Source organism: Tachyglossus aculeatus, chromosome 12 (assembly GCF_015852505.1).
Source record: "Tachyglossus aculeatus isolate mTacAcu1 chromosome 12, mTacAcu1.pri, whole genome shotgun sequence".
NCBI lineage: Eukaryota > Metazoa > Chordata > Mammalia > Monotremata > Tachyglossidae > Tachyglossus > Tachyglossus aculeatus.
The window spans coordinates 42,855,177-42,868,408 of record NC_052077.1 but is presented as its reverse complement, the minus strand read 5'-3'; the positions used below and the strand labels follow the sequence as shown (position 1 = coordinate 42,868,408).

At 52.4% G+C, this 13,232-nt stretch overlaps 1 protein-coding gene across 1 annotated transcript in view; it reads right to left on the bottom strand.

The window, feature by feature from the left end:
• Positions 1 to 4,497: 4,497 nt before the first annotated feature.
• TENM3 (teneurin transmembrane protein 3) overlaps positions 4,498 to 13,232 on the bottom strand; it is a 1,099,990-nt gene continuing 1,091,255 nt past the window's right edge. Inside the window, exons 33-35 of the mRNA XM_038755038.1 lie at positions 11,149 to 12,760; positions 8,195 to 8,325; positions 4,498 to 5,334 (exon numbers count right to left, since the gene is read on the bottom strand). Coding sequence (XP_038610966.1) covers positions 4,579 to 5,334; positions 8,195 to 8,325; positions 11,149 to 12,760 — 2,499 coding nt within the window. The 3' untranslated portion in view covers positions 4,498 to 4,578. The remainder of the gene's footprint in view (positions 5,335 to 8,194; positions 8,326 to 11,148; positions 12,761 to 13,232) is intronic.

Sequence of the window (13,232 nt, the reverse complement as noted above, 5' to 3'; positions counted from 1 at the left end):
TAAGCGCTTAATAAATGCCATTATTATTATTATTGTTATTATTCAGGTTTCCTTGACGCCCAGACCTGTGCTCTATCCACTGGGCTACACTGCTCCTCGCTGCTTGGTTTCACCAAAGTAATAATAATTGTGGTATTTGTTCCGCGCTTTGAATAATAATAATAATAATAATGGCATTTATTAAGCACTTACTATGTGCAAAGCACCGTTCTAAGTGCTGCTCAGCACTTAGAACGGTGCTTTGCACATAATAAGCGCTTAATAAATGCCATTATTATTATTATTATTATTCAGGTTTCCTTGATGCCCAGACCTGTGCTCTATCCACTGGGCTACACTGCTCCTCGCTGCTTGGTTTCACCAATGTAATAATAATTGTGGTATTTGTTCAGCGCTTAGAATAACAATAATAATAATAATAATAATAATGGCATTTATTAAGCGCTTACTATGTGCAAGGCTCGGTTTTAAGCCCTGCTCAGCACTTAGAACAGTGCTTTGCACATAGTAAGCGCTTAATAAATGCCATCACTAAGTGCTTAATATATGCCAGGCAGTCATTCATTCATTCAACGTATATGTATATATGTTTGTATGTATTTATTACTCTATTTTATTTGTACATATTTATTCTATTGATTTTATTTTGTTAATATGTTTTGTTTAGTTCTCTATCTCCCCATTCTAGACTATGAGCCCACTGTCGGGTAGGGACCATCTCTATATGTTGCCAACTTGGACTTCCCAAGCGCTTAGTACAGTGCTCTGCACACAGTAAGCGCTCAATACATACGACTGAATGAATGAATGAATTCAATCGTATTTATTGAGCGTTTACCACGTGCAGATCACTGTACTAAGCGCTTGGGAGAGTACAGTGTAACAATAAACAAACACATTCCCTGCTCACAGTGAGCCTCCAGTCTACCGCTCTAAGCCCTGGGGTAGATACAAGGTGATCAAGTTGTCCCACGTGGGACTCACAGTCTTAATCCCCATTTTACAGATGAGGGAACTGAGACTAAGAACTTCCTGTATCTACCCCAGTACTTAGAACAGTGTGTCAAGTAATAATAATAATAATTATAGCATTTATTAATAATAATAATAACAATGGAATTTGTTAAGCGCTTACTATGTGCAGAGCACTGTTCTAAGTGCTGGGGGGCATACAAGGTGATCAGGTTGTCCCACGGAGGGGCTCACAGTCTTCATCCCCATTTTCCAGATGAGGGAACTGAGGCCCAGAGAAGTGAAGTGACTTGCCCAAAGTCACCCAGCTGACAAATGGCAGAGCCAGGATTTGAACCCACGGCCTCTGACTCCAAAGCCCAGGCTCTTTCCACTGAGCCACGCTGCTTCTCTAACAAAACAAAACATATTAACCAAATAAAATAAATAGAATAAATATGTACAAATAAAATAAATAAATAAATAGAGTAGGCGCTTCGTATAGTGCCTGGCATGTGGTAATAATAATAATGATGATGGTATTCATTAAGCACTTACTATGTGCAAAACACTGTTCTAAGCGCTGGGGAGGTTGCAAGGTGATGAGTTTGTCTCTCATGGGGCTCACAGCCTTAATCCCCATTTTCCAGATGAGGGAACTGAGGCCCAGAGAAGTGAATCAATCAATCAATCGTATGTATTGAGCGCTTACTGTGTGCAGAGCACTGGACTAAGCACTTGGGCAAGTGAAGTGATTTACCCAAAGTCACACGGCTGACAACTGGCAGAGCCGGGATATGAACCCATGACCTCTGACGCCAAAGCCCGGGCTCTTTCCACTGAGCCACACTGCTTCTCTAAGTGGTAAGCGCTTAATAAATACTATAATTATTGAGTATCGATAGCCAATGTTGGGTTTCTGCCCCTCCTTCCCGCCACCCCACCTTGGTTGGGGGAGGTTGGCTCCGTTTCCACTCTCCTCGCCAGTCACCCCGGCCCCAATCAATCGTATTTATTGAGCGCTTACTGTGTGCAGAGCTCTGTACTAAGCGCTTAGTACCCCAGTGCGGCTCTCCCCTCTCTCCCCCGTCTCGTACAGTGCTCTGCACACAGTAGGCGCTCAATAAATACGATCAAATTAATCTCACCCCCAGCTCCCCCTCCTCCTCACTCCCGCCAGCGCACACAAGAGCACAGAGAGACGCACAGCCGCACTGGGTTGGCTTTTATTGAAATGCCGAGATGCAAGCTATAGTCATGGAAAAAAATCCAGATCACATAGAAAGTTAAGAAGGCAAACGAAAAGAACAATACAAATCGGACGGAATTTACATCTCAAAATATCGTGAAAGGCTCTGGACCGGTCGGGCCCAAAAACGCTCTGCTGGAGCAATTTCCCTTTGCTTTTTTATTAGACAGTTTGGTTTTTCTTTTTTAAAAAAGGTCTTTTGTCGACAGAGACCCCCCAAGTTCTCGTGAAAGCCCGTCTTTTAAAAGTCCGACCCCAGTCACGAGACGGCTAATGGGCTGGATTTGACTCTGTCTAAAGTGAGCACCGAGAGAGACTCTACTTGGTTATTGAAGGAAAGGACGCGTACGCGTCGGAGACGGTGGGAAGAGGAGGGTTTCGCTCTGGCCGTCCGATACGGTCATTTTAGAGTCCGCAGAGCCCGGTCTCGTGGGCCCCAAAAGCGTGGCCAGCCTCGCCCCAGATTGACCCGAAAGGTTGCCTGGCTTCTGGGGGTTCACTTGGGGGGCGACGCCCGGGGGAGTCCTTCACACTCGAGGCGGGAGTCCCCGTTGGCACCTTTGGCCGCTAATCTGTGCTTTCGGGCCGGGAAGGAGTTGGGATTTGGGTGCCCTGGGCCCGACGTCCACCTCCGAGCGGATGCGGCGGCTTCCCCGGGATGACCCCTGACCCCCGGCCCAACCCCTACACGATTCTCTGATCAGGCGGTACGTCCAGAGCAGTTGGGAAATGATTTTCAACGCGTCCCTGGCGCCTTTCACCCTTACCAACGGGTTCGCTTGCTCTGTTGTGTTTCGTCGCCATTAGACAGAGAGGAAAACGGCGCGTACGACGAACGGAAAAGACGACGTTTTCTAAAAACGTTTTGGCGGCTGACCTCGAGTGCTCGTGGAAGAGGCTGGAGGGGGGGCGACGGCCTGGGGGGGTCCGGCCCTCCCGTAAGCGCTTTGGTTTTCTGTACCCCTGTCCCGGGCATGGGGGGTCCGGCCCGGGCCCGGCTCCCCCATCCTCCGGTGCCCAGGGCCCGGTCTCCCCCCTGGCCCGCGGGGGGCCGGGCCCGTCGGCCGCCCCGTCCGTCCCGTCGCCCGTTTCTTCCGCCGGCTCTCCCCCGGCCGTGGGGCGGTAGAAAGATGCCCTTTTTTTTCAACCTAATACAAAAATATTAACACTTCTGAACATTATAGGCGTGAATGAGTTATATCTCTACAATATAATCCTTTATACTGTACAGCTATAACGCTCGACGAAAGGTGCAGTCCTCCTTGTAAAAAACAAACGACCAAAAAAAAAAAAAAAATCACACCGGTCACACGTTTTTATCGTTTTATTCTTTTAAGTATAAACTTTTTTAAACACTTTACATAAATTAACTCCTCTGAGACTAATAGTCAATGTACAGTAAATCGTAATTCATATAAAAATCCATAAACAACTTGTCTCACGTAATTTACAAAAAAGAACCGGGGGGCGGGGGGGGGGGGGTCTCCTTTTGTTTATCGCTGAGCGGGGTGGGGTGGGGGGAAGGGGCTCCCCGCGGGCCGGCGGGATGGAAGCCCACCTTGCCCCCGGCCCCTCGGTGGGCTGAAGTTCTTTGTGCTCGTGTCCCTGCGAGAGAGAAAGCAGCCGGGCCGTCTCCGAACGGTAAAGTTGCCCCACGTTTTCAAATGGACAGAGAGAGAGACAGAGAGGAAGAGACAGAGAGAAGGGGAAGAGAGACGGAGAGAGAGAGAGAGAGCGATATATATATATACCACATCCTATGCAGAAGGGGGACAAGGGAAGGCTGAGGGAAGAGAGACGGACTACTTCTCGTCGAGGTTTGGAATTCAGTAATAGTCGGAAAAACTGTACAAATCGGTCTAAGTTGAAATTCAGTGCCCGGGAGGAACGGACCGGCCTATTGCCAAATAATCAGGGTACTCCTTAAGCGCTGACTCCGTGCCAGGCGCCGTCCCAAGCGCTGGGGCGAGTACAACACGGGTAATCGGGGCCCTGTCCCACGTGGGGCTCACACCCTCCGCCCCCGTTTTCCAGACGAGGGAACCGAGGCCCGGAGAAGTGAAGCGACTCGCCCAAGGTCACGCCGCAGACGGGGGCGGGACGAGACCCCGGGTCCTCCACGACTCCCAGGAGCGGGCTGCGGCCTTAGGCCGCGCCGCCGCCTCCGGACCCTTGGGGCCTCGTCCTCCTCCTCTCCCCGACCGAGTGCAGCCGTGTGCATATTGTAAACATATTCTTTAAAGCAGATCACCTTTAAGGTCATTCGGAAAGCCCGAAAGCCGACGACGGGGAGCTGGTTGGGGGGTCCGGAGGGGCTGGGGGGGGGGGGGGGTCGTCTTCCCCGGGGACCGTCGGGGCCGAGGGTCGGCGGCCGCCTGTTACCTCTTGCCGATCTCGCTTTGTCGGAGGAACTGGATGTTGTTGGCGCTGTCGGCCAGCTCGGGGTACTGCTCCACGGACAGCACGTAGTAGCCGTCGTAGCCCTGCACCTTGCCGGCGCTCAGCAGCTGGCGCTTCTCGCCCTCGGTCCAGAGGCGAGCCCCCTCCTCCCCGTCGCGGACCCGCTGCTGCTCGCGGGCCCAGGCGCGGGCCAGGGCCCGCTGGCGGGCCTGCTCCAGGATGCGGGCCTTCTCCTCGTCCAGGGTCATCCCGTAGCGGACGTGCAGGGCCAGGGCCCCGTACTGCATCTCCACGTCGGCGAAGCGGCGCGTGCGCCCGTTGACCACCGTGGTCGACTGGGACACCGTCACGTTGATGCCGTTCTCCAGGGCCTTGCGCCCGCTGGTCAGGCGCAGGGTGCCCAGGTCGGTCTCGGGCGAGGCCGTCTTGATGAAGTAGTGCGTGTCCTTGCCCTCGATGGCGAAGTGCAGGTTCTCCAGGTAGTAAGCGTTGTTGAGCACCGCGGCCACCTTGATGCAGTCCTCGTTGGCGATGTTGAGGACGTTGGTCAGCACCCGGCCGCGGCTGACGGCCAGCATGACCCCCTTGCCGATCAGGGACTTGACCGTGGCGAACCACAGCCACGACTTCTCGCCGCCCAGGCGCCGCCGGCTGGGCCGCACCTCTGCCATCTTGCCCAGGGACAGGAAGGCCTTGGCCTGGCGGGCCACCTGCTGCTGGACCCCGAAGATGGGCTGGGGGGGAGAGGGCCGAGCGGGAAGGTGGCTCGTGAGCGGGTGGGCGGTGAAGGGGTGGTCCCTGCGGTCACCCCTCCCGCCCCACCCCGCTATCCTATCCTGCAGAACGGTGCTTTGCCCATAGTGAGCGCTTAATCAGTGTCGTTATTATGTGCATTGATTAAGCGCTTACTATGGGCAAAGCACCGTTCTAAGCGCTGGAGAGATTACAAGGTGATCAGGTTGTCCCACGGGGACAGTCTTCACCCCTATTTTACAGATGAGGGAACCGAGGCCCAGAGACTCAATCCATCAATCGTATTTATTGAGTGCTTACTGTGTGTACTAAGCGCTTGGGGAGTCCAAGTTGGCAACATCTAGAGACGGTCCCTACCCAACAGCGGGCTCACAGTCTAAAAGGGGGAGACGGAGAACAAGACCAAACATACTAACAAAATAAATAGAATAGATATGTACAAGTAAAATAAATAGAGTAATAAATATGTACAAACATATATACAGGTGCTGTGGGGAAGGGAAGGAGGTAAGATGGGGGGGAAGTGACTTGCCCAAAGTCACACAGCTGACAATTGGCAGGGCTGGGATTTGAACCCGTGAACCCATGACCTCTGACTCCAAAGCCCGGGCTCTTCCCACTGAGCCACGCTGCACATGTTGCCAACTTGTACTTCCCAAGCGCTTAGTCCAGTGCTCTGCACACAGTAAGCGCTCAATAAATACGACTGAATGAATAGTAAGTGCTTAATAAATGCCACTATTATTATTATTATCCCATCTATCCTATCCTCCTACTACAACAGCAGCGGGGCTCAGTGGAAATAGCCCGGGGTTTGGAGTTAGAGGTCAGGGGTTCAAATCCCGGCTCCGCCAACTGTCAGGTGTGGGACATTGGGCAAGTCACTTCACTTCTCTGGGCCTCAGTTCCCTCATCTGTACAATGGGGATGAAGACTGTGAGCCCCCCGTGGGACAACCTGATCACCCTGTAACCTCCCCAGCGCTCGGAACAGTGCTTTGCACATAGTAAGCGCTTAATAAATGCCATCATTATTATTATTATTGTTAAAGAGCCCTGGCTTGGGAGTCAGAGGTCAAGGGTTCAAATCCCGGCTCTACCATTTGTCAGCTGGGTGACTTTGGGCAAGTCACTTCACTTCTCTGGGCCTCATTTCCCTCCTCTGTAACATGGGGATGAAGACTGTGAGCCCGCCATGGGACAACAGGATCACTCTGTAGCCTCCCCAGCGCTTAGAACAGTGCTTTGCACATAGTAAGCACTTAATAAATGCCAGAGAAGCAGCGTGGCCCAGTGGAAAGAGCACGGGGCTCTGGAGTCAGAGGTCATGGGTTCAAATCCCGGCTCCGCTAATTGTCCGCTGCGTGACTTTGGGCAAGTCACTTCACTTCTCTAGGGCCCCAGTGACCTCGTCTGTAAAATGGGGATTAAGACTGTGAGCCCCCCGTGGGACAACCTGATCACCTTGTAACCTCCCCAGCGCTTAGAACAGTGCTTTGCACATAGTAAGCGCTTAATAAATGCCATCATTATTATTATTAGTAGTATTAGTATTAGTAAGCACTTAACAAATACCAATATTATTAGTATTAGTATTAGTAAGCACTTAACAAATACCAACATTATTATTATTAGTATTAATAAGCACTTAACAAATACCAACATTATTATTATTAGTATTAGTAAGCACTTAACAAATACCAACATTATTATTAGTATTAGTAAGCACTTAACAAATACCAACATTATTATTATTAGTATTAGTAAGCACTTAACAAATACCAACATTATTATTATTAGTATTAGTAAGCACTTAACAAATACCAACATTATTATTAGTAGTATTAATAAGCACTTAACAAATACCAACATTATTATTATTAGTATTAGTAAGCACTTAAATACCAACATTATTATTATTAGTATTAGTAAGCACTTAACAAATACCAACATTATTATTATTAGTATTAGTAAGCACTTAACAAATACCAACATTATTATTAGTAGTATTAATAAGCACTTACCAAATACCAAAATTATTATTATTAGTATTAGTAGCCACTTAACAAATACCAACATTATTATTATTAGTATTAGTAGCACTTAACAAATACCAACATTATTATTATTAGTATTAGTAAGCACTTAACAACTACCAACATTATTATTATTAGTATTAGTAAGCACTTAAATACCAACATTATTAGTATTAGTAAGCACTTAACAAATACCAACATTATTATTATTAGTATTAGTAAGCACTTAACAAATACCAACATTATTATTATTAGTATTAGTAAGCACTTAACAAATACCAACATTATTATTATTAGTATTAGCACTTGACAAATACCAACATTATTATTATTAGTATTAGTAAGCACTTAACAAATACCAACATTATTATTATTAGTATTAGTAAGCACTTAACAAATACCAACATTATTATTAGTAGTATTAGTAAGCACTTAACAAATACCAACATTATTATTATTAGTATTAGTAAGCACTTAAATACCAACATTATTAGTATTAGTAAGCACTTAACAACTACCAACATTATTATTATTATTATTAGGCCTGGATTATCCTGAGCTTAAAGTCCCCTGTAAAACAGGGGGTGATGCTCCTCACCTGTAAAATGGGGGTGCGGCTAACGGGCTAAAATAGGCCCCCGCAATCCCACCCCCAACAGCTCTGGCCGGGCGGAGGCTCGGGCCTTTCCAGACTCAGAGATGAGGGGGAAAGCGGGGAAAAATGTGGGAATCCTGGATCTCGGGGTGCGGGGCAGGAGAGGAGCCGGGCCTTCCCGCGAACGTGCCCCCCACCCGCGGCTACTCACCGGGACGTCGTCCCACTGCTGACTCTTCACCAGCTCGTAGGAAGGCTCCGTCAGGTCGAACTTGGGCACGGGGTAGCCAGGGATGGCATTGTGCAGGTGGAAGCCAAAGGTCACCAGCCAGCTGTTGACATCTGGGGGAAGGAAGAAGGAGAGAGAGCGATGGAAGACCTGAGCTTGCCCCATCCCCTTCCCCTCCTGTCCACGGAGTGCCTTCCACCCACTCGGAAAGCGCACGAGCCTGGGCTCCGGGCCCGCTGGGCGGCCTTGGGCGCGACACCGAACTTGGCTGGACTTTAGTTTCCTTCTCTGTTGAGCGAAGCGGCGTGGCTCGGTGGAAAGAGCCCGGCCTTTGGAGTCAGAGGTCACGGGCTCAAGTCCCGGCTCCGCCAACTATCAGCTGGATGACTTTGGGCAAGTCACTTCTTTGTGCCTCGGTTCCCTCATCTGGAAAATGGGGATGAAGACTGGGAGCCCCCCGTGGGACAACCTGATCACCCTGTAACCTCCCCGGTGCTCGGAACGGTGCTTTGCACATAGTAGGCGCTTAATAAATGCCATCATTATTATTGTTAAAGAGCCCTGGCTTGGGAGTCAGAGGTCAAGGGTTCAAATCCTGGCTCCGCCACTTGTCAGCTGGGTGACTTTGGGCAAGTCGCTTCACTTCTCTGGGCTTCGGTGACCTCATCTGGAAAATGGGGATTAAAACTGTGAGCCCCCATGGGACAACCTGATCACCTGGTAACCTCCTCAGCGCTTAGAACGGTGCTTGGCACATAGTAAGCGCTTAATAAATGCCATTATTATTATTGTTAAAGAGCCCTGGCTTGGGAGTCAGAGGTCAAGGGTTCAAATCCTGGCTCCGCCACTTGTCAGCTGGGTGACTTTGGGCAAGTCGCTTCACTTCTCTGGGCTTCGGTGACCTCATCTGGAAAATGGGGATTAAAACTGTGAGCCCCCATGGGACAACCTGATCACCTGGTAACCTCCTCAGCGCTTAGAACGGTGCTTGGCACATAGTAAGCGCTCAATAAATGTCATTATTATTATTATTATAGCCAAGTAGAGATGTCCTGAAGGCAGGAGGAAGTGCGAGACAGCGGAGAAGGAGAGAGGTCAGGGTTGGAGATAGAGATTTGGAAATCATCTTCATAGAGATGATAGTTGAAGCCATGGACGCCAATGAGTTCTTCAAGGGACTGGGTGTAGATGGAGAATAGAAGGAGAGCCAGAACTGAGCCGTGAGGGACACCCAAGAGCACGGGCTTTGGACTCAGAGGTCATGGGTTCAAGTCCCGGCTCCACCAACTGTCAGCTGTGCGACTTTGGGCAAGTCGCTTCACTTCTCTGGGCCTCAGTGACCTCATCTGTAAAATGGGGATAAAGACTGTGAGCCCCCCGTGGGACAACCTGATCACCTTGGAACCTCCCCAGTGCTTAGAACAGTACTTTGCACAGCGTGGCTCAGTGGAAAGAGCCCGGGCTTTGGAGTCAGAGGTCATGGGTTCGAATCCCGGCTCCACCACAAGTCTGCTGTGTGACCTTGGGCAAGTCACTTAACTTCTCTGAGCCTCAGTTACCTCATCTGTAAAAATGGGGATTAAGACTGTGAGCCCCACGTGGGACAACTTGATCGCATTGTATCCCCCCCAGCACCTAGAACAGTGCTTTGCACATAGTAAGCGCTTAACAAATGCCATCATCATTATTATTATAGTAGGCGCTTAACAAATACCATCATTATTGTTATTATTATTATTATTCAACGGGGAAGATGATCCCTGCCTCTCTCAGGGCCGGAGGTGGCCAAATAGCAACGATTCAGGGGAGTGAGGATAGATGAACGTGCCCTGGTTGGGGGCATCGGGGGTCAGTCGGTTCCCTACAGAGCCCCCGGGGCTGGGTGGGCTGAGGGACACTCGGGACTGGAGGGGAACAACAACAACAACAGTAATAATAATAATAATAATAATAATAATAATAATAATAATAAGCTGTGGCATTCGTTAAGCATATAATAATAATAATAATAATGGCATTTGTTAAGCACTTACTATGTGCCAAGCACTGTTCTAAGTGCCGGGGGGCAGCGTGGCTCAGAGAAGCAGCGTGGCTCAATGGAAAGAGCCGGGGCTTGGGAGTCAGAGGTCATGGGTTCCAATCCCGGCTCCACCAGCCATCGGCTGTGTGCTCTTGGGCAAGTCACTTCACTTCTCTGGGCCTCAGTCACCTCATCTGTAAAATGGGGATGAAGACTGGGAGCCCCACTGGGAGCCTTGTATCCCCCTCCAGCGCTTAGAACGGTGCTTTGCACATAGTAAGCGCTTAACAAACGCCATCGTTATTATGCAAGGTGATCGGGTTGTCCCACGTGGGGCTCCCGGCCTTCACCCCCATTTTACAGAAGAGGCGACCGAGGCCCAGAGAAGTGAAGTCAGTCGCCCAAAGTCACCCGGCTGACGAGTGGCGGAGTCGGGATTCGAACCCAGGACCTCTGACTCCCAAGCCCGGGCCCTTTCCACCGAGCCCCGCTGCTCCTCTTCTCGGCATTTACGGTGTGCCAAGCACCGAACCAGGCGCTCGGGTAATAACGACGATGATGATGATGGCGTTTGTTAAGCGCTGTTCCAAGCACTGGGGAGGTTAGAAGGTGATCAGGTTGTCCCACCGGGGGCTCACAATCTTCACCCCCATTCTCCAGATGAGGTCACCGAGGCCCAGAGAAGCGAAGCGACTTGCCCCAAGTCACACAGCCGACAGCTGAGGCCCGGAGACGGGATCATCGGGTCCCTCCCGGGATTCCCAGACGGAAGAGGAGGGAAGACGGGTTCCGAATCCCATCCTGCCGACGGGGGAACCGAGGCCCAGAGAGGCGAGTCGCCCGAGGCTGCCCGGCGGGCGAGCGGGACCGGAACCCGGGCTCCCCCGAGACCGACCGACCGACGGGGCGGCCTCACCGGTGATGTAGTCCCTGACGTCGTGGATCTTGCTGGCGGGGTTGTTGTTGCGGAACATGTAGAGGTTGAAGGGGGCCGGGTCGCGGCCGATCCTCTTCCAGAGCTCCACGTCGGGCGCGGTCCAGCGGCCGGCCAGGATGTCGTAGTCCCTCTGGCCGAAGTGGACCAGCTTGGTGAGCGGGTCGTAGAGGCCGCCGTGGAAGCCGACGACCAGCTGGAAGTCCGGGTTGGAGTCGAAGTAGACCTCGCCGTAGGCCGTGTACTGGACCTGCTTGAGCAGGAGCCCGTTGCTGCTGAAGACGGCCAGCGGGGTGCCCGTGTTGTCGCAGGCGACGTAGAACTCGTCGCCGCTGCTGATCTCCATGGCGAAGAGGTGGCCCTGCAGGTCGTAGTAGAGGGAGGTGATCTCGGAGCTGGAGTGGTTATAGACGTGGGTGACCCGCGTCGGGTAGGTGAGGTCGGCGTAGAAGAACTGCAGGTGCTGGCCCAGGCTGGTCCGGCTGGACACGCGGCGGCCGAGCCCGTCGTAGCGGTAGACCACGGTCCAGCCGCTGCCCTTGCTGTAGACGCGGGCCAGCAGGCCCTTGGAGCCGTACTCGAAGATCTCGGCCCCGCGCTGGCGCAGGAAGCCGTCCTCGTCCAGCCGGTACTGGACGTCGCCCAGCCGCGTGATGCGGTCCCGCAGGTCGTAGCGCAGCGGGGTCAGGCGGGCGCTGTTGCCCGGGTTGAGCAGGTGGAGGTTGCCGTTGAGGTCGTAGTTGTAGCGCCAGGCGATCTTCTCGTTCAGGTAGACCGTCTGCAGCTGGCCGTCCACGTCGTACTCGTAGGCGTACTTGGTCGTGTTGGCGAAGGGCCCGATCTTGATCTCCCGCCGGGTCACCCGCCCCATGCCGTCGTACTGGACGGTGATCCAGTACATGAGCGAGCGGAAGATCTCGTACTGGATCTCCTTGATGCGCCCGTGGGCGTCGAAGTGCTTGGTGTAGGTCATGACGGCCGTGGAGATGATCTGGTTGATGTCGTAGTAGATGACGCCGAACTTGCCGAACTGCTCCACCTTGCCCGAGATGTCGTCGAACTGGTACAGGTCGATGGGCAGCGGCGTCTCGTTGATGACCCCCTGCGTGCTGGTCACGCGGAAGCTGTTGTCGTAGCTGTAGTCGAAGCGGGCGTTGACCAGCCCGTCCTCGCTGAAGCGGTAGATCTGCCGGTCGACCAGCGGGCCCACCTGCCGGTAGCGCAGCGTGCAGATGAAGCCCTCGCTCTGCAGGTTCACCGTCTTCAGCACGCCCGCCGCCTCGTCGTAGGTGAAGCTGACCCGCGTGCTGTCGTAGAGCACCTCGGCCAGCCGCGTCTGCCGCCTGTAGCGGTACAGGACCCGCCGGCTGGTGCCCAGGAAGGCCGTCTGCAGCGGCAGGCCCTCCTCCGTGAAGTCCGTCACCACCGAGGCGTTGCTCTCCGGCGGCGTGTAGATGTTGCGGTAGTAGCCCACCGAGCGGATGGTCTGCATGGTGTGGCGGGCCACGCTGGGCATGGTCACCGCTGCCAGGCGGTCCAGCGCGTCGTACTCGAAGATGTACTGGCGCTGGCTGTGCAGCAGCAACACCATGGACTGCGGCCGGGCCCGGCGGAGGACGAGACAGAGAGAGAGAGAGAGAGCGTGTCGTCGCCATTCATTCATTCGCTCGTATTTATTGAGCGCTTACCGAGCGCTTGGGAAGTCCAAGTTGGCCGCATACGGAGACGGCCCCCTACCCAACAGCGGGCTCACAGTCTAGAAGGGGGAGACGGACAACCGAACAAGCGAACAGGTGTCATCGGAATAAACAGAGATAAAGCCAGGGGCACATCATCAACAAAAGAAATAGAATAGTAAATACGGACCGGCGCCTGGGCCCCTCCGCGACGTCCTGGGGTCCCGGAGTCCACCGGGCCTCTCCCGGGCACCCACCCCGGGGAAGCGAAAAGTCAGAAAGTGGGAGGCGGTGTTAGAACGGGTGGCCGTTATTTTAGAAAGCGGGAGGTGGTGTTGGAAGCGGGGCTTTGGGCCACCAAGAGGAAAAAATCAATCGATCAATCAATTG